Source organism: Sciurus vulgaris, assembly GCF_902686455.1.
Source record: "Sciurus vulgaris genome assembly, chromosome: 10".
NCBI lineage: Eukaryota > Metazoa > Chordata > Mammalia > Rodentia > Sciuridae > Sciurus > Sciurus vulgaris.
In genome coordinates, this window is record NC_136470.1 from 82,985,521 (window position 1) to 83,007,300 (window position 21,780).

General features: G+C 38.5%; 1 protein-coding gene and 1 long non-coding RNA gene across 7 annotated transcripts in view; one reads left to right on the top strand and one right to left on the bottom strand.

Moving 5' to 3' along the window:
• Positions 1 to 21,780, bottom strand: part of IL1RAP (interleukin 1 receptor accessory protein) — a 171,498-nt gene that overhangs the window by 87,429 nt on the left and 62,289 nt on the right. For 5 of the 6 annotated variants that reach the window (XR_013757318.1, XR_013757319.1, XM_079100858.1 and 2 more), the window contains exon 2: positions 7,158 to 7,222. The exons of the other annotated variant lie outside the window; for it this stretch is intronic. Coding sequence is in view for 3 of the 5 variants with exons in the window: in XM_079100858.1 (XP_078956984.1) it covers positions 7,158 to 7,221 (64 nt within the window). In the remaining 2 variants the exon portion in view is untranslated. The remainder of the gene's footprint in view (positions 1 to 7,157; positions 7,223 to 21,780) is intronic. 6 annotated transcript variants of the gene reach the window in all.
• LOC306671105 lies at positions 12,506 to 21,371 on the top strand. The gene is made up of 3 exons (XR_013766587.1): positions 12,506 to 14,413; positions 15,258 to 15,304; positions 20,998 to 21,371. It is a non-coding gene; the product is annotated as an uncharacterized lncRNA (long non-coding RNA).

Here is a 21,780-nt window from a genome sequence, read left to right on the forward strand (position 1 = left end):
CAAACTTCAAGACAAAAGAGAGAACATTTAAGTGTAGTATCAAAACACAAAAACAAAAAAGCTTTTTTGTAATCTGAAAAGAGTATAGTAGGGTATATATCAAATTAAGAAATCCTTCTCTGCATTTCTAAAACGTATTTGTATCTCTCTTTTTTATTCTTTGTATTTGTTTCTCTTTTCCGCACTGTATTTCTCCTTCTGTCTTTCTGTCTCTTCTTCCCTCTTCCTCCCTTCTCTTCATTTTCCTTTATCTTGAGTGGACAGTGAATAATGCTGAAAAGGTACTTAAGGTGCATCTATGGGTGTCAGATCATGTTGCATAAGAGAAATTCCATTTTCCTTAGGAGACCATATAAATCAAAAAGGCCCAAATAAAATAGAAAATATAAGGATAAAATTAATGTTTTCTCTCTGAAAAGCAAAAATTAGTTCATTAGTCAACTTTTGGGGCAGCATGAAGCCCCAGAGAATCCACAGAAGGACAGACCTTTCAGGTTAACTCAGCCATATCCATTTAAACTTAGTAGGTTTACTGCAATATAAACATCAAACAAGTCTGTGATGAACAATTAAAGCTTTCTCTCCAAGTAAAAGTCAAACAAAAGAGTACCAAATAATGGTCCATTTGGGATCTCTTGAGAACAATAATTTACATATTCGTGTTTGCTTTGAAACATAATGAAGTTCTATATTTTAACTATAGTTGTACTTGTTATGCAAATGTAATAAAAAAACACACCATAGTAAATTAATAAAGATCAACATTTATATAGAAAGATCATTAGTGACTAATAGATACACTTGCTTTCTGCTTCCGCTCTTTCTTGAACATCTATCTAAAGGAGTAGGCTCTGGAGTTTACACTGAGGATACATAGTTGAGCAAATATTTTCCCCTGGTCCATCTTGTTGGCATGGCAGGGCAAACCCAAATCTTGAAGAGACCACAACATTCTATATATTATGCTCAGGTGAAAAATGCAAACACGGACACCTTGATATACATATCAAAATCCACATTCCTATCTGTCTCAAAGAGCACTTCCAAAAATAGAAATGTATCTTGGAAGGAAAAAAAACGAGTGATAGGCAAGAGCCTTAAACTATTATTATTTCAGGACCTACAAATATCGTAGGAAAGTGAGATTCACTTCCTACTAATAAACTGCTTTATTGCACATGCGTTTGACTCCTGTGGTAGAAGGAGAAACAAAATTCAAGGAAACAATAGAACACAGACAAGTCAAGATCATTGAAGGTGTGATTAATTTCTCTCTGTTCTCTCATGTTCTTAGCCATCCTGTATTTTTCAATCTTCCTACTGTCTCTAAAATGGGGAAAGACAACAGAAGGCAGTTCTATACCTGAGCTTTTATAGATTTGGATGGCAAGTACCTGGAGTGATTGACTGAGGTTCCCAGAGTTTTTTGTAAAGTGTATCTATCTTCTCTTCATCTCTCAGAACTACATGAGAGATGGCAGCACCCAGTAGACTAGGGGGCAATTATCATGTTTCATCCTGGGTGGGAACCTATCTTGTGTCCTAAAGTAGGTAACGGACTAAGCAGAAAAGAAAACAGGGGAATAAAAATGAGCAAGAATGGGTCTGGTGGCGAATCACTTCTAAGGTGGAGATCTGATTCTACAGAGCTCACCTCAGTAGGGCAGAAACACATATTCTGGAAGAAGGAAGGGAAAATAGCAGAAAAGGAAAGTGACTCAAAGGGCAAAATAAATTCCTATGAACCAATCCTTGCTACCTTCAGCCATAGGCACTCATGTGTTCCCTGAAGAATTTCTTGTTTCCCTTAACTAACAAGGCCATGGGAAGGAAGAATCAGGTCATTTTTCCAATCACAGAATCATCACTGCACTACAAGAAGCTGTTTATTTGCAGAGTCAGCATCAGACCAATAAATTAGGGTACTCAAATCTCTTTTCAATCAGGCTACATAATATGCACCCTTGGGAAGTACAAATAACTCAAAAATAAACATCGGTGTGTTCCAAAATATAAATGCAGCTTGGAGGGGAAAAAAAATTCAATGGTCGATGGTGAGATCGGCTCCCAAGAAGCAGCATTTAAAGGACAACAGAGTGAAATTCTGTGACTCCAATGACCTTTAGGACTAAGAATAAAATGAAATGATATTCTTCATACATTCTCCAAATGTTTGCAGTAAATTGCATAGAAACGAAGAGCGTTCAGTATGACCAGCCATGGGCGACAGAGACAGGACTGAATGTCACAAGTACATCTGAGTGTGGAGTTTTTCAAAAAGCACATTCAAATAAAATGAGGCCATTGAGGCTGGCAACGAACTGAATTCTTAACAAAAGCTGAAAGAACCATTACATAGCATTAAAGATATGATACATCCTTGTAGAAATAAGATAGAATTTGTGGGGGGAGCACTCTAGCCAACTGTATTTAAATACATTAAACACAATGATTGTCTTTTTCAGAATGGATTCCTGTGCTCCACAATCTGTTCCCAACCTCCTGTTCCAGCTTGGCTTGGCTTCGAATCGCCTTTACACTATCCTTTCAGTTACCCTGTACTATTCTGTTACCAAACAAGAAATGCATTTCTTCCAAGGAAAGAGCACTTATTCTTTGATTGAAAAGTCTTCCCTGCTACCTCTTGAAACAATTATTAACTTCTCTGGTCTCTCATGGCATCCCACTGGGTATTTATTCTCTATCCATTCTCTCAAATTTTAATATAGGACCTTTAAAAGAAGAACCATCCCCTTTTCACCCTGGATTCTGCAAAACAGAATGATCAAATGCATGATCAAATGTGAAATTATTGTTGTCAAGATTGTTCTTAGAAACCATTTAATTGAGTAATAAGATCGGTATATCCCATTGGTGTCATTAAGGCATAATCTTCCTTAATGAGGACAAGGCTGAATGAGCTGAGGTCTGCTGTTATTGTTGGTTAGTTGGTTGGCTGGTTGGGGTTTACAAGTCAGAACGTAGTGACAAAAAGTGATGAAATGACTTTTTTAATGTCATTAAACAGCTTGCACAGTAAAACAATCAGAACCTAACATGGTAAATTACTAGCATAACTCATCATTTTTACTTATTTATTTATTTTGCATTGTGTAATTCATGCCCAATAAATCAACAGATCATTTCTGCTCTCTGCAAATTTCATAAAAACATTATAGAAAATGAATCAGAGGATTTTGCTTTCAATAGCAGAACCAAGGCGATGTGCTATCAAGGAAAGAGCCCTGCTTCTGAGATGAAGTCAGCCTTCAAAACCAGCTCTATCTGCTCTATCAGGCATGTTATCATGAGCATCATATGCTTGCGCTATCTCCCTGGCTCATCACTTCCTAACTATAAAAGAGCCCCTTCGACCCAACCAGAATATGTTGGAAATTTAACCCTGCAATGAGTACATAGTTAACTGTTGACTGGGAAATTAAAAGCTACTTTCAAAGATCTGTATGCACACACGCATTTGGGGGAAATACCGCAGAGTATATTCTCTCTCAAATGAACTGTGCAGCAAATGTTTTTGTTGATGCAATGTCATTCAAGTTCACCATAATGGATATGGTGCCACTTTCACTGTCTCCCCAATTTGGAGTCTCAGGTTCCATATCTTTATTTCTAGTCTGAAGGCAGCTTTAACAGTTTAGGTTTCTAACACACAGCCAACAGGAAGCACGCCAAGGAGAAATGTGGGGTGACTCCAGGGTTTCCTTTTCAATTCTCACAAATGGAAACTTCTCTGAGTATAATAGTGGAGGTGCTGAACCCTCTAACAAGCAACAATGAGAATACTGAGGTTTGAAGTTAGGATTGTCAAGATTTTCCTTCTGAAGAAAGGGTCTTAAGGCTGTAAAGAGACTCCTTATCTAGACAGCACAGAAAACCATGACTGAGTATTCCTTCAACAATTAGCAAGATGATTACTTTTGTCTCCTTCAAATGATTTACCTGTAATTCCGTGGACCTAGACCTTCTTTCTAAATCATTTACATTATGCTAGGGCCCAAGAGAAGCATATCTAGTAAGAATAACATGGGTCCTGGGAACTGAGAAACTAGTTGAAGTCTCAGTTATGCTAAGTTATTACCTGTGTGACTTTGGGCAGTTCATTTGCCATTTTGATTTTAAGTTTTCTTATCCAAAAAGGGTAGTTTTAATAGTCATGGGCCATCTGATCAACTGGGTGTGAGAATCAAATGACATTAAATACGTAAAATGCAAACTGCTTTTTAAACAAAAGGAACTTTATTATTATTACTCTACCACATGATTATTATGTATCGCTATTATAATTATCTACTATTTAGTTCCTTAAAAGGAAATAATGATGATTTTTTTAAAAAAAATATTATTTGCTTTTGTCACTACCTGAGATGTAAATGTTGCTCACCCTCCCCTGGAGGGGTAAGAAACCATAGTTCTGCTACCAGAAGACCATGTCTGGAAGTCAGAATTCTGTGCCTCAGTGTGTACTACTAAACCCTGAAGTTGTTATGGTTCCCTTTTTTAAAACTGGAAACTTCTCTTTAAAGCGAGGTCCCACGAACAATCCCCAAACAACAAATAAGACTCTTACTAATGCCATATGCAGGTAAATTGCTTTGAGGTTTTCAGACTGTCTTTTGCTCCTTATAAAAACTGGTGCTTCCATAAAGATAAGAACCCATAGCGCGGAGAGAGCCTCATCAAAGACCAGCGGGTCTGCCAGCATCTCCATCTTAAAAGGCGATACCTTCGCACACAGAGAACTTGGTTGATCCCTCAAGATGTGCAATGGTCCCTTTCCTCCTCAGAGTCAGTTGCCCCTTTTATTTTTGTTAACAATGCTTCCCTTTTACTCCTCTCCCTCCGACTAGGAAGTGCGGCCCTGATGCAGACACAATACACCTCTTCATGAGGAAGGCAAATGAGTATGTGCCAGATGGGCCGAGGGGATTACAGCATGTTTCCTGCTCCCACGGTGACTCAATGGGGCTGGAATGAGAACTTATCTTATTCAAGAAGTCAGCTTCCCCTGGCAGAAGTATGAGTCATAGTTCCTGGGTAGAGCTCACTTACCAATGGCATTTGGGGAAGGGACACTCCTTGGATGGATTACAGTAAAGGTCATTCGAGAAAAAAAAAAAAAAAAAAAAAAAAAGCTCTGCCAGAGCCACTGGGGAGGCACCAGCTCTCACTACCCTCAGAACTCCTTCAACTTTCAACAGGAGTGACTTGGTCACCTCGCCCCTCTCCTTTTTCTTAAAGGTGAGGTAAAACATGGAACCACAATGAATTACCAGTATGGATTTAAATATTTCCATTATGAAGCTAGCCAGTCTGAGTTTAAAAAAAAAAAGTGGAAAGGCGAAGGCATATTTATTCATTAATTTAACATGTATTATTGAGCACCTACTATGTCTCCATGTGTCAATCATTATACCAAGTGTTTGGAGAACAAACAAAATGGACAAATCTGTGCCCTCAGGTAGCGAAAACCAAGGGAGGAAATGATGAGGGAGAGGGGACAGAGGGAAGGAAGGAAGAGAAAGAAAAGAGAAGAGGAGGACAGGTGTTTGGGGAGAAAAAAAGAGTATGGAGGAGGAGCAGGAGAATGGGGAATAGGAGAAGAAGAGAGAAGAAAGAGCTAATGTCATTTAGGAAATAACTGGCATGAAGAAAATTAAAACCAGGTTAGAGGGATAAAAAGTGATTTGCAGTGTTGTTTTACTTGAAATGGACAAGGAAGGAAGGAATGTGAGTAGTTAACATTCAAACAGAACTAACTCAAAGAAGAACAAATTAACAGTGGAGGTTATATTTTAAAATCAGGACATGGAGTCATTCACAAGCAAATGAGAAACCCAAACAAGTTGGAGAAATGCTGGGATACTAGTGTAGCCTGTCTGTATACTAGTGGATCCCAACTGAATATCACCCTTGTTAAAATATATCTTTCCTCTGTGAAGTCCCAAAGGGCCAACAAGTTTAGAAGTTATCTCTACTTTCAGCTTTGAGCTGCACTCTGTCCTAGTTATACCCCTCCTTTAGAGCTATTTTTGGTTTCTAATACAATGCTTTAAGTGGCATAGAAAACTGAAATGCACCCAGCAAAGATGATCAGGTTGGTAGGAGGGCTCAAATCCATGCCATGTGAACAACAGTTGAAGGTATATAGTGCAGAACACTCGGGTCATGGTTACATAATCACTGATTCAACATCTCTGAAGCCCTCTCACATAGAATAGGAATTAAAGCAAAGATATTCATAGTCTATGGTATTCAGGAGAATTATACATGGGAATCTTTTTCAAATGAGGATCCCCATGTTCTTTGCATTAAAATTGAAGAAACTTTGCATTAACTATTTTCTGTTTCAATCATATAACTGAACTGAAGAAATGTATGAAAATGACAAAGAGAAATTTCTGTTTGTACTAAAAACTTTCTAAAAATGTGATCAATCCAAAAATACAATGGGCGATCACTAGTTAGAAGTTCCAGGGGATGATTCTGAACAGCAATGCTGGAGATGAGAGGAGACCCCAAAACATGCCCTCTCTAATATTAAGGCCCTTCCAACTCTTGATTTCATATGATCCAGGTTGATGATGGCTATTCATTTATTTAAACTCAGCAAAGGTCTTGGCTGGCTCCTCTTCTAAAGCAACATTCCAAGAAAGAATGAGTCTAAAGAAAAGTCCTTTCTTTCCCATATAGAAGCATTATGGCAAAAATCCATCTTTAGTTTTTGGTTTGTTTTCTGGTTTGTTTTTAGGGTCTCAGCGGCCTATTAACCACTGAGGCTTCTCCACCAAGGTTTGGGAAACAGACAGTACTACCATCACTGCCATTTGTTTTCCCATAGAACCTAGGATAAGGGAAAAGAATCAGTCCTCTAATTGTCTTGAAGGTGATGAACATGTCCTCTGTCTATACACAACAGACCACATGCCCCAAGTGCACTGTGTCCCATGAAGACCAGAGATATCAATGATCCCTCTTATCACCAAATTCTACCAATTCTGTCAAACCTATGATTCTGTGCTACTACAGAAGATAACGGAAATAGGCATTATTTTCTTTTCAATTAGTTCTCAAAGAGTGGATACATTGCCCTGAACAAGACTTAAATTTTAATTGATTGTCAAAAGACATTCACTTACCTGAGGCATCAACTTGTAGGATCCCATAGAAGCAGAGACTCATTACACACCACAGAAGTTCCATCCTGTCAACATAAATACAAAGGTAAGGCAGAATACTTGCTACTACTCTCAAGTGTTTAAACAGTAAAAACTAGAGTGTAGGAACGCTGACTGTAGATTAAGAACTGCTACAAGAATTTTATGAGACCAACAGGTTTAGTTGTCAGAACCTACCAATTGGAGGGGTTTTGTTTTGTCATTTATTATTTAACCTCCAAATTACATACAGATAAGGAAACTCAGACAAGTTGAAGTAATATAACCAAGATCCTTTGGCTAGAAATGGGTGGCACACCAGCTGCCAAGTTCCAGAACTCTCTCTTAATCACTGAACTATAACTGCCTACATAAATATATATATTTATATATATATTCATCTTGATGTTTGACCGGGAGTCACATTTATAGCAGAGAAATCTATTCTTACCCTTTCTTTGAGTTCCTTGGTCTATTCCAGTGGGGAATATTTTATGATCCAGGTACTTTTCCTTCTTAGTGATGAATGGAAAGTCTAGAAGTCCTGGATTCAGACTTAGTCTGTCGTCCACCACACTCTGAATTTATATTAAGGGGAAATATATAAACCTCATGCCCTGCTGCTCTTGCTCTTCTCACTGGAAGAGACAAATGATGAGGCAGAAGTCCAATTTCTATGATCTCTAGCCTTCCTACTGATAACCAGCTGCAGCTGCCAACTAGCAGGAATCCTGCCCTTGCATCTGGTTGTGTGATCATTAATGCAGAAGACCTAGCGATTTAACAACTCTGTGAAGTATTTATTTTCCTACTACCCCAGACACATCTGACCACTGATAAATCCTCTGGGTTTAAAAACACTGAAACCTGGAAATGACTTGGAAATTCCCTGCTCAAGACCTCTGTTTTCTGTTTTGAAGAAAACAGTCATACAAAGATACATACAGAGGTCTTGGGAACTTGTCCAGATTGTTTCTGGAGAGTGACAGAAGGGGAATTTATACCCTCATCAAACTGACAGCTGTTATCCCAAAGAGCCTATGACATAGTTGGGAATGGTACACAAGACTGTAATCCCAGCTACACAGGAGGCTGAGGCAGGAGGATTGTGTTCAAGGCCAGCCTCAGTAACTTAACAAGACCCCGTCTCAAAAGAAAAAATAAAATGGTCGAGGGATGTAGGGATATAACTCAGTGGTACAATGTCCCTGGCTTTAATCATCAGTAACAACAACAAAAAAGTCTACACCATGAGTTTCATAACCAAAGGGACCCACTGCCTAATATAGCCAAAGAGGTATTCAATAAATAGCATGACCATATACCATCAATTAAATGGGACACTTAAGAATTTGCATAGAAAGAGAAGGTATTAACTGGTACTGCCAAGCAATTCAGGCTGTGGTCATCCTAAAGGACAATGCGAGCTTCCAACCCACGTCTCCTGTCTTAGCCAAACACCAACAAAAATCTATGGGTCATATCATGCTTCCTTCTCTAGCCTAGTCATACACAAATCACAGGGAGTTTATTATATCACAAGCAACTAATTTATCTCAGAGATTAAATGTCTCTTTCTTCCCCAAACCACCCATTTCCAATCCTTACACCATTACCTTATGGACATCTACTTTTCCCCATCAATCACTGATTTATTCAATAAACATGCATCAAGGGCTAGGGGTAGCTCAGTGGTAAAGCATTTGCCTAACATGTACAAGGCCTGGGTTTGACCCCGGCACTTCTGGAAAAAAAAAAAAAAAAAAAAAATTGAAAGGAGCATTTTCTGTTTACAATTTACTATAAACTAACTGCAGGGGCCTCTAGCAAGCAAGATTTAGAGCCTTTTCTAAAGGTACTTCTCTGCAATAGATAAACTCCATTCAAAGCACTTCAGTATCATCAACTATGTTTAAAACACACACATGCACAGGCATTTACGAAAGGCAGAGACTTATCAGACAGAAGTTATAGCACTAGGCAGAGTCTAGCAGGGACTTAAACTGTGTACAAAAAGTACTGCAATACAAAGAAGAAAGTGATAAAAATAGAGTGGATATGATAAGTGTTATTGAAGATTAGCAAGGAAAGCGATTACTGCAGCCAAAGCAGGCATAGACTGAACATAAGAGGTTCTTTCCAACTGAACAAGAACTGGTTTGGCTGGTTAGAACTGAGGCAAAAGTATGGTTAAAAGAAACTCTTGGTGGAGATAATCTTCAAAGTTAATGAAAATATGAGACATAAATAGGAGATAGAATATAAAAAACCCTGTTTGGCTCAAGTACAAGGTATTGGAAAAAGAACTATAGAAGAATTTTCTGGAAAGCAGAGAGCTTTAGGATCAGAACACAGCAATGCCATGAAGAGAAGACTGAAGACTTGGGATTTTACTTAAATAGCAAATAGGGAATCATTAAGATTTTCTGATTAGAGGAGTGATATAATTATCAAGTTGTGCATTATGAAGGTCACTGTTAGGCATGTACTGGATGGATGGACTGTCACTAAATTCTGTCCTGAAATCATCTTGGGCCCTGGGGCTATCATAGTAATTGCTATCCTCCTAGCTTTGTGTTATCTACAAACTCGATCAGCATGCTACCTATGTCCTCATCCAAGTCATTAATAAAAGTAATTAATAATTCTGCATTAATCCTTGTCAGCAAGAGCAACTAGACAGTTCATTGGAGATTCAGGGCACAGTAATTTTAGCCCTACTACTTGGCTATACTGAAACAATCTGGCCTTCTGAACTGCTTTTGCTTATTTTAAAAACCCATGCACACCTCTAGATTTTCCCAATTTGCTTGTTTATAAGCTGCTGAACTCCTAAAGCAATACTTATAAGACATTCTAATTAGTGTGATTGAGGACCTTAATTGATATTCCCAAGAGTAATTGGACTATGCCAGAGGCAGCAGAGAGGTCACTGAGGTAAAGCTAATCCAAAGTAACCTGTGTGCAAACACACATCTAGGATCAGTCTTTTCCTGTGATGAATTAAAACAAAGCACAATGAAAAGAAATGTGATTGAAGGAGATGGTTCTGATAGACTAAAGGTACCAAGGTTAGCAGGAGGCGGTTGGCTGATCTGAAACTCCTCAGAGAATGCTGGTTCATTTAAAATCATCTTGCATTCAACCTTGGAATTTTATTATTGTAAACAGTAATACAATTTTGGTTCTTGTTTCCTAAGGTAAGGGGGTGTTGGGTCCAAGATGGGAAAACTGACAGAAAACAAAGGAACCAGCCTAAGGCAATGGCTCCCTGTATCTGAATTACAGTTGAGCTGTAGATTACTGTGTGGGGCCCATCAGATCTTACTCTCGCTTCAGATGTCTGGAACCTACATATAATAAATTCCAAGCTACACTTTTCTGTGTTATTCATTTTATTTACTGTATGGACATTTCTATACTCCTCCCCTATGTATTAGTACTTCTCTCATATTTAATGCCATTGTTTTCTAATGTATCAACTTAGATGCCTACATCATGTAGCAAATATGTATTTAGTTCTGTGCAATCAACAGAAAAAAGCTAATGAGGATTGTTAACATGTGCTCAGCATTGTAACATCTGTCCCTATATAAGGAATTTTCTAAAGTCTGCATTCTCTAGCTTGATGAACTTCAGAACCTCTTTACCTCAGAATCACTTCAGTTACTAGATTCCCTGGTAGGACCAACAGGTGATAGGCTGAAGCTAGTTTTGCTGCCCCAAGGCTGGTATTGCTCTGGGTCACCATTTTTCAGCATTTCTTCTCCATGGTGGCATTTCACCAGGCCATAAGATTGATTTCTCCCAGCTTCCCAATTCCATGTATCCCTCCATATTCATACAGACTGCTTAGAGCTTGGAATTGGATCATCCTCCAGGTGGTTGTTAGTTCTCCTTCCAAGAAATCTCATTTTGCACCCTGTAAAATCTTGCTCTAAGCTGATGTCTAGAATGTCTCCCAATGTCTCATGTGTCCAGAGGTAGGCTTTAGGGGAATGATGGAATAATCATGAGGGTTCTAACCTCATCGATGGATTAATCCACTGGGGACTCAATGAACTACTGGAAAGTGGGACCCTGCTGGAGAAAATAGGTTATCAGGATGCACCAGATTTATCTTGTCCTACTAGCCCCTTCCTGTTTCCTGGCTGCCATGAATGAGCAACTCTCTTCCACCATGTCCTCTGACATAATGTTCTGCCTCACCTCAGGCTCAAAGCCATGGCACCAGATGACTATGAACTGAGATGTCTGAAACTGTGAGTCCAAATAAACTTTACCTCCTCCCAGTTGTTTCTGTCAGATTTTTTGGTCACAGTGATAAAAAGCTGACTAACACAGCCAGATAAACCTCTTGTGGCCATGAAACTGTTATGAATTGCTTCATTTCTGCCACTGTTGACAGATGCCCTTGGCTATGATCTACCCACTGAAAACCTGGCCATTAATACTAAGGCAAGAACTCTAGATGGCCATCCCCATGTGGGGTCAACCCTGCTACCACATCACTTGCCAGAGTCCTCCTGATCCCATCCATATTTTTCCTTTTCCCTTCTCTAATTTACTGAGAAAGTTTGAGTATGTTTTGAATTGGTGCAACCTTCAAAATGTGACAATCACACCTTTGAAGGACACAACAAAATTATACTATTTTACAGAAAAGGACATAGCATTTATTGAGAATCAGGATTGTTTTAATCATCAATCTCTTATCTAGTTCATAATTTTTAAATCATAAGAGAATTCTTGTGAAGAGTATTTCAGAATCTGATATTTATCAGTAAATAAGTTTTAGCTAAGGAACATGAATTCTTTAATTCTCAGTAAAATGAAGGACACATATTCTAATCTGTCTTTCTCAGTGAATGCAGCTTTAATACATGTATATTATATAGCACAACATAACAGCATGTTCTTTTTAAGTATACAGAGGACATTAACCAAGATGGGTCATATCATGTACCATAAATCAAACCATAGCAAATTGAAAGTAATTGAGAATATATTCTCTATCCATAGAATTAAACAAGACATCCAAAATATAAAGGAAAGTCTCCAAACACTTCAAAATTTAAAAATATACTTGTAAATAATTCATATGTTAAAGAGAAAGTCCCAAGGAAATTTAGAAAATATTTTGAATTTGAACTAAAATTAAAATATAGCATACCAAATATGTGCCTAGAGGATAATTTCTTGAACTAAAGAAAAATAAAGAAGAAATATATCAAGTAGATGATCTAAACTTCTAAGAAAAAGAAGGGAAAGATGAACCAAGCAAGAAAAATGCAGGAAAACATGATTAGAGATCAAAGAACATCAAAAAAAAAAAAAAATAGAAAGAAAAAAAAGAAACAAAAAATGGGTTATTTAAAAGGAACAATAAAATTAATATAACTCTAGAAGATACACATCACTAATAATAGGAATGAAAGAGGTGATGTAACTACTGATCACAGACTCATTAAAATTGTAGTAAAACTATTCTATAAACTCTAGGTACATCAATTCCACAACTTGGATGAAATGACCCAACATATCGAAAACTTTAAACTACCAAAATTAAAAAAAAAGAAATAGACAACCCGAATAGTCCTATAACTATTAAAGAAATTGAAGTGTTCCATAACTCATCTGTAAAGCATCCAGAAAGGAATACAATCTTGCTGACAGCTAGGTATCTAGCCTTGTAAAACCCTAAGTAGAGACCCAGCTAAGTCATACCCTTCTTAGCCTTCTGATTCACAGGAATTGTGCAATAATAATACATGGGTGCTTTTAAAGTATTTTTTTCTAGCAATTTGTTATAGTAGTAACAGAAAATGATAAAAGAGATATACCATATTCATGAATAAAAGATTCAACATTGAGAAGATGTCAATATTCCCAAAACTGACATGTACAGATTTAGTTCATTCCAATCAAAATCTTAGCAAGATATTTTCAGATGCAGCTGAGTTCATTCTAATCCTTACATGGAAGGAGAAAGGCCCTACAATATTGGAAACTATTTTTTAAAAAAGAATAAAGCTGGAGGAAACATATTACAAACAGCCTAATTTTAAAATGTTAAGTTATGAAGAGGTACTTTATGAAAAAGGATATGCAGACGATAAACATGTGAGAAGATGTTCCAAATCATTAACCATTAGGGGAATGTAAATTAAAACCACAATGGGATACCATTACACACTTTTCAGAATAAATTTTAAAAATTACTGAAAATAACAAGAGTTGAAGAGAATGCAAAGCAACTGGAACTCCCATACTGGTGGAATATGTAATAGTTTTGACTCTTTGGAAAACAGTTGCAGTTTTATTACAAAGTTAAACATCATCTTGCCATACAGCACCACAATCTCACTCCTAAGAATTTTCCCCAAGAGAATAAAAACTATGTTCACACAAAGAGCTCTACATGAATATTTTAGCAGCTCTATTATTAATTGCCTCAAACTGGAAACAACTCAAATGTCATTCACTAGGTGAACAGATCAATAAACTTCGGTGCATTCAATAAAACAGAATACAATTTAGCAAACTTAAGCAACAAGTTTTATATATTGTTATTGATAAGCACTCTGGATCAACTTAGGTTACCTACTGCATGATTCCATTTAAATGACACTCTCAAAAAGGCAGAGCACAGTGGTCAGGATAGCAGATGAGGGTGACTACAAAGGAAAAGCACATGGGAACAGTATAGGGACACACAGCAGTTCTGTATGTCCCTATACTATGGCAGTAGTTACATGATTCAACACATGAGAAAAAGATTCACACAGCTCCACTCTAAAAAAGGTCACTTCTATTGTATACTGATTAAAAATATATGTTTATGTGACATAATTTTTCTTTTTAAAAAACTGAACAAATGATTTTCGAGCCTTTCTAGGCAGTTTAAATAAATGAAGGCTGTTTTAACCTAAATATGGTTTCTATTTTCAACCTTCGCTTTCAAAATAACAGTCTTGTCATTAAGCACTGAATGTTCCAGAAAAGTCCAGCAATAGACACACAGGGAGAGATCAGTGAACTGGCTTAACTTTTGGCTTACCAAGTCAGTGCTGTTAACCTTTACTGATAGAAGAGCAGAGCCAAAGTTCACACCAGAAAATATTAGCACACTCCTCTTAGGTATTGCCTTCCCCCATAGCTTCAAAGTGCTCAGAACTCGGAGAGGACAGATACAACATAATATACCACCTGCCATCTTTGGAAGCTTGGAATAGAATGTGAGCAGATTGATTTCCTTTTGTTCTTTGGTATTTTGAATAGCAACATGCTCTCTGGGGTGAGGGAAGAAATATCATCATGAAGTCCTCTGTCTCATGGGGAGAACTAGAACTGAATTTTCAGAGAGGGAGGTGAAAGAGCAATTTATAAAGAGCACTAAGTTGGAGTTCTATGTTTGCATGATCTTGGACATCCTGAGAAGAGAAGTGAGGCAAATGCAGTGACCACTTAGGAAGGGCTATAACCTGCTCACTCCTCATGACCAATTTAAGACTGACATGCTAGGGGTTCATGGGTACTTCTAAATGAGTTCGGGAGTAGGTGGAAAAGTTGATGATGAATGATTCCATGTTTGGGGACACTTGAACTGGGGAATGATAGGAATTAATACAACCTCACCATTTGTCATGAGGAATATTATTAATAATTCCTGTGGTGGACTTAGCAGGGTCAGGATCATAAATACTATCAATCATGGACTAGTTATTACAGTTTTTATCAAGTGAGATAATAGATGTGAAACACTTGAAACTGAGCAGCAGTAGACAACATGAGTTACCATTAATATTTTCAAAGACGAGCCCAAGCAACTTGATCCACATTTACAAGGGACCATTGTGGCAATGTTCATATGTGCCATGTCCTGCTCTTGCATGTACTGGGTCCAGGTTTAGAGCTGTGTTTACAAAATGTTTAAAGGAGCAAACCAAAAAGTTAAGCTTGGGCTCTATAACTTCCAGAAAAGTCAAGATTATTGTGATAGACTCTATGATGAAGCCCGACCTTCTGGCCTTCAAATCCTCATTTTTAAAAAGTACAGTAAAAACCTCTGACCTTCCAGAGTGATACAGAGGATCAGATGATGCTCCCAACAGGTGAAAAGAGGCTCTGTGAGTATAAATGCTATATTAATACACAGTGTTAAAATTTGATGAGGATGAAATGTTTGATTTTTTGTTTGTTTTGTTTTCCTTAAATTTGAAAGGAGCAAATGGGATGGAGATTTCAAGTCAAAAAGGAAATATTTTGTAACTTAATGAATTCAGATTAGAAAGTGTTAATGTTATGCAGACATTAACAGGGAGGGGTAAAAGTGAAGCTTGTGGAGTCCGAAAATGCTGATTCTTTGATGATGGTTACCCAATGACACATTTGTTAAAAAAAAATCAACAAGTTGTACATTTATGTATGTTACTGTTAATATTTATGTTCTATAAAATATATAGGACATTTTTGCTTGTTTAAAGTTAAAGGGTGCTTAAAACAACAAGAAGCCCAATGTGGTGGCGCATGTGTGCCATCCCAGCAGCTCAGGAGGCTGAGGCAGGAGAATCTCAAATTCAATGCCAGCCTCAGCAAAATCGAGACATTCAGTGACTCAGTGAGACCCTGTCTCTAAATAAAACACAAAATGGGGCTGAGGATGTGGCTCAGTGGTCAAGTGCCCCTAAGTTCAATCCTTCCCCACAAAATAAAAAACCTTACAGAAAGATACAGAATAACTTTATAAATATCTACACACACACTCACACACATCTACACCTTTAAACAAAGAAAATCAATTAAGTCCCACACATACTGTGGCATGACAAGGAATTATTCCCAGGAACTCCCGGGATGGAAGGAGGAAAACTGATGATGAGAGGTTCTAATATTTTTCCTATTTCACTCAGCAAAATTTATCTAGCTCTGGAAACAAACAGGAAGAGGAAAGATAGAAACGACCCCTGTTCTCATGGTGGTTGCAATTCCTAGGCATACAGAAGCCCACCCCTCAAAGCACCTGCCCTTCTGAGAGGAGGAAGCAACTCACTGGGGTCCTGTTATGTCATTTGAAGTTCAAGTCCTGAATTCGGTGTAATTACAACCACCACAGACCCAAAAGAATCTTATTACCTTGTAGACCAAGATCCAGTCACTTCAGTTTAGTTAATTAATTACTTTTCCAGCACAGAAAAGCTTCTTGGTCAACTGAGGTTTTCGCTCCTTAAATTTCATGTAGTGACATGGCCCACTATAACCTCTATAATTCAAGGGATGGTTAGAAGATCACAGTCCTGTCTGTGAGCCTTGCAAGAGAAAGGCACCTTCATGGCACACTGTCAGAAAGGACACAAGAAAAAATCCTGCAGCCAGGTTTTCATAGATATATCCATCAAGACTGTGCACTCTGGCTTCTGAGTCTAAAGCACCAACCTTTGCTCACATCAAGCAGTATTTACTGAGTCCCTATTCCATATGCTTGAATAGAAACTGTGCAGTATACAGAAATAAGCACCCTGTTCTTATAATCAGGAATCTCACAGCTTAGGAGCAGGACACACTAAAATAAAAGCGCGGAGAGAAAAAAAAAAAAAAAAAAAAAAAAACAGGAAAGTAAATGGCCAAGTTTCAATACAATCCCCCTAAATTGCATATTTAAACCTATTGTGTCCTGTAGTCTGTACTGCAAATGCTCATGGTCCTGGCCAAGTGTTCTGCCCCTCCACAAAAAAAAAAAAAAAAAAAAAAAAAAAAAAAAAATGAGTCTGAAAAGTAATATATCATATCTCCTGAAGATTCACAATAAACATTGGCATTTTAAAGGTTCAAGATAATCTGTCAAGTAAATATTGTGGTCAACTTGGTTTAACAAATGTTAACCAAAGTTATTAGACCATGAACTCTTCTTGGTGCAATGTAGCTATTAGGGTCCCTAGAAATACTGATATAGATAGTCAAAGTTCTGACCTGGAAAGGGAGAACCCAAGCCATATATTCAGATAAATCCTCAATCCACAAGATGCTGCTGGTTTTGCACTTGAGACTGAATTGGCTATCACTGAACGAAAATGCATCTACCTTTCCCAGCATCTCCACTAAGCCCCACCTCCCCTCTGCAGTCCTTTCCTGGTTCTTTCTTATCTTACCTCCCCCAAAATAACTATTCTTTCTCTAAAACCTGGGAGCAGGTATCTGTTCCTCTCTTTGAGCCCTGAGAAAGTTCTACCCTGTTTTGTTTAGGTTCTATCTTATCACCCCTCTTCAGACCAGGACTCCAGGTTTGCATCCACAGCCTGGGGTCTAGTGCTGTTACACAGTAAACAAATATAGGATGACTTTTGGGTGGTGAGAGGAACATTCCCCTATAACACAGTCAGTCTCTGATCCTGTGTCCATTGGTCACTGTTTAGCTGTGGTCTTGGATTATTTATGCAAGCCCTCTGGATACTGGTCTCCTCATCAATAAAGTAGGGATACTAAATTATCACCTCAAAGGATGCTGTGGGGTCACACTGGATGTTGACGAAAAGACCTCATAAATGGTGAAATGTGATACAAATATGCAGCTTTACACACCTGTTCATAGGTACCTATCCACAGGTGGCTAAGGCCACCCTCAGGAAGCAAGCTCCCCAGGCACTGGTCTAAGCAGATATCACCAAGATCCCATCTTCAGAAATGAAAAATAAATGGATCTTGAAAGCCAAAGTCAGCTGACCCTTCAGAGAGCACACCCTTGTAGCATCCCCCTGATTCTGTCAGAAAAACGAGTGCCTTGCTGGAGTTCATTCATCAGACCACAGCCGAACCTCCCCTTCAGTTCAGGGGCTGGAACCCCAAGGCCACCCAGCTCTCAAGGGCTCCTCATGCTCAGTTGCAGGAGAAGAGGTGGGATGAGTCCAGGACCCTAGTCCTGACTGTGCTATTAACTCACTGCATGACTTGGGCTGTGTATTTTATTGTCCTGTGCCTCTGTTTCCACAACTAGTTTTATTAGGAAGAGTTAAAGTCAACAATTAAAGTAGAACCTTCACAAAGGACTCAGCATATACCAGGCTGACAAAGCACAGCTTCCACATCCATACATTCTCAGACCACTGGAGAAAGCAGCCTGTTTGGCATCCTCCCCATTCCCATCCCCAATCTTGTCCCTGATACAAAGTTAAGATCACAAGTCTTATGGGAATTTACATAAGCCAAAAAAAAATTTTTTAAATAATAATAATAAAAGAAAAAGCAAATCCTAAAGAAAATCCCATGCCTCTGTATCTAAAGTGTTAAAAGAAAATCCCCTTTGGAACTAACACTGAGGAGGTCTGTGTGAGTCTGTGTCCCTGTTGAGAAAATTCTATGGCTTCTTTCACCAATTTTTGGGCATCAGGATCATCCTGACAGATGGCAATGTGTACCCACCGATCCCATAGTCTGGGCTGTGACCTCAGTCCACTAGTTACACTGGGAGGGGAGGGGTTGGAGACTCTAGGCGCAGTTCTTTTCATATGCATTTGGCAATTGGTGACTTTATTGCAAAGAAAGTAAGACCCTGCAATCCATCTTACATAAGAATGAAAATGAGCTGGAATTTTATAGTGTTATTACCTACCAATCCATAAACCACTAAAGACTCAAGTGACCCTAATTTCAACAAGTATGCCTTATCTTCACCATACAGCTCCTTACAAAAAACACAGGCCTCCCTCTTAGAGAGGTGTTCAAGCCGTGCTTAATATGAGGTTTTAAAATGCTTTGACAGGCAAATTGAGCAGGAGGGCAGAACATGTACTAAAAAAAATATTGACAGAGAACAACGGGGGGGGGGTGCATTTGCAGCTGCACTGTATGCTTTCTGGGGGCATTTTTTCCAGTCCAAGCTGATTAATCATAACTGAGTGCTACAACATGGAGTCCCTATAATAAATACTACAGGATTATACACATCTTACACTGCCCAGGAATTCAGGAACTCACAACCTAGTAAGGATCTCCAATTTGGATATGGCTTATTATACCTTGTGAGCTCAAAAGCCTATTTTTTTAGTTAAACATGCAACTGCTGACTCTGCCACATAATTCCTATAGAACACTGGGCAAGTTATTGAATCTCTTTGTGCCTTATTTTTGTTACAGGGCTGGGGTCTTCTGGGAAACTGAGGCAGCATGAAGGCTCTCGGCCCACCTTCAAGCCCTGATTCTTTCAATCAAGTCTGAAAGTATCAGAGTATCAGGCATGAGTTTATTAGAAGGGATGGGAAAGGGGAAATGAGAGAGAGTGGGTTCTCTCAGAGAAGAGAGAGACAGTGTGCCTCTTCTGTCATCCAGTTTTATTGGAGAATGCCAGGGAAGTTTCCAGAGTCCCACTGAGATCCACCTCTTGACCTTTGACTGACAGAAGGATGATATCAAACTTTCAAAACCCCACTGCCGTGACCACTCAAGAATACTTCGGCCCATGATAACTGGAACCTGTTCTGACAGATTTTATGGTCAAGGGGAATTATCCTTACCTCCCTGAATTCTGGGATCTGGTCTGTATAAGTATCACAAAAGTCACCCCTTAAGGGTAACATGTGTTCCACATATTGCATTATTTGGGGACTGCATTTCTCCTGCAGATAACGGGTAGTTTGCTGAGGAATGTGACATTGTGTATCCATTTGAGCCAGGCAGGACTGCAGGTAAACTGCTTCTTGGAAAAGAAAATATGTGGGGGGTCAGCACAATGGGCCCATTGTATGGAATTCCCTTAACTTCATGTTCCCTCCATTCACATTTGTCTCTCCCTTATCATTTTCTCCAACTGCAAAATGGGGAGAATAATAGTTCTTACTTCATATATTCATTGAAGAGATTGTATGTGTTAACATATTCCAAAATACCTAAAAGAGTATTTGCTATTATTTTTAAACCATGCTCAGCAGGTTAGCTGTGTTTGCTCATGTTATTAAGTAACTGGATGGGGCCAAGCAACATGCTGTGCAGGAGTCACCTGCATTTTAACAGGGTATGGGAGGGTGAGGGTGATGGAGTTGGGGAAGGGGTTTCCACTGAAAGGGTTTTCACCAAAGGGTGAGGGGTGGGAAGACTCCCTGGAGCTGCAGTTACAGCTGGACTCCAAAAACAGACAGTACTCTGAAATGCCTCCATGCATAAGAAAGAAAGACATTCAAGGCAAAATTATAATACAAGCAAGCCATATTTTTTGCCACTGATCCTAGAACAAAAAGAAAATCATATTGAAAAATGCTAATTAGATGACTATCATCCTGTAGGTATGAAGTCCCTAAACCACGGAGGAGGAACAGAAATTTTATTCTGTCCATCAAGGACATGCATTCCTTGGAGCTTCTAATCACATCAACAATGCATGGTTACCACACTTCGCACTGGGAAGCGGTACTAGTGACTACAGGAGTGAACAGGACATTATCCAAGCAATAGGGCCATGAGAAGTAAGTTAGATTATAATGACACTAAAGATCTACGAATGGAACCCATAGCCATTAGCACAGAAAATATTATTACAACACTTTGCCATTCACAAAGATTTCTTCACACGCATATACGTTTAAACTTCTGAAGACTGCCAGGAGTTTGGCATTTCAATTAGATCACACTTTGCAGAAATGGTGATTCCCCAAAGTTCCCAGGTAGTAAATAGAGAAGCCTGTATTCAAACTGAAACCCCAAATCTCTGGATCTTTCTTTTCACTGTATGTTCCCTCTCTCCTCTTGCTGTTAGTAGTTTAAAAGTTGGTGTTAAGGACAACAAGACAGGAAACACTATTTTCTACTGGAAGCTGAATGTCTATCTTCTGCTTAGCAAACAAGCTCAGCATTCATCATGTCCTGAGGAAAATCCCATGTTGCTTCATGCCATTGATCTGTAGCTGTCTCCAACAAAAGGACCTGAATGCCTGCCGTGGCCCTGGGAATTTTAAATAAGAAGTCAATGAGAGATGCTGGTAAGTGGTTCTGTAATTGTCTAGGGGCGGATAAAACCTTGGTGGAATAATAATCATATCAATATGCTGGCTACATGAATGATCCTGCAGTGAATTACAACAGGGTACTTCAACTCCAAAGCCTAGGGTGGCAGATCTGCATAATTAATCTCACTCTGCAATAACCCCACAGGGTCAGCAACATTGGCATTCTGCAGCTAAAATTAATGTCTATTATTTCAGTCCCCTTTGGTGTTTCTTCGGAGTCATGAAAATAATATCAGATGGAGCAGCTCTGTTGACACAGAAGGTTTTTAAAGGGTTGCCAAGTTATAAAAAAAAAAATTTTTTCATGTAAATCCTGGTAGGTAAAGATGGATTTGATATATAGCCTAATCTATGCACTTACCAAATTCAAACCTCTTGATAAAATTTTATTCTCAGATTACCTTGGACCCATTAAAAGTAGGTTACTGATCCATATTGTCCAGCTTGGGCTTCTACAGAATAATATTAAGAGGTATATTTTGGTGTTTCACCATCATTTTAAAGAAACACCAGGTCATAATAATTAGGTGCTCTATTAAGCTAAAAAGTTATCATTTTCTATAGGACTTCTTAGGTCCTTTTAGAATGCCAGAGCACACTGTAAAACTAAATTA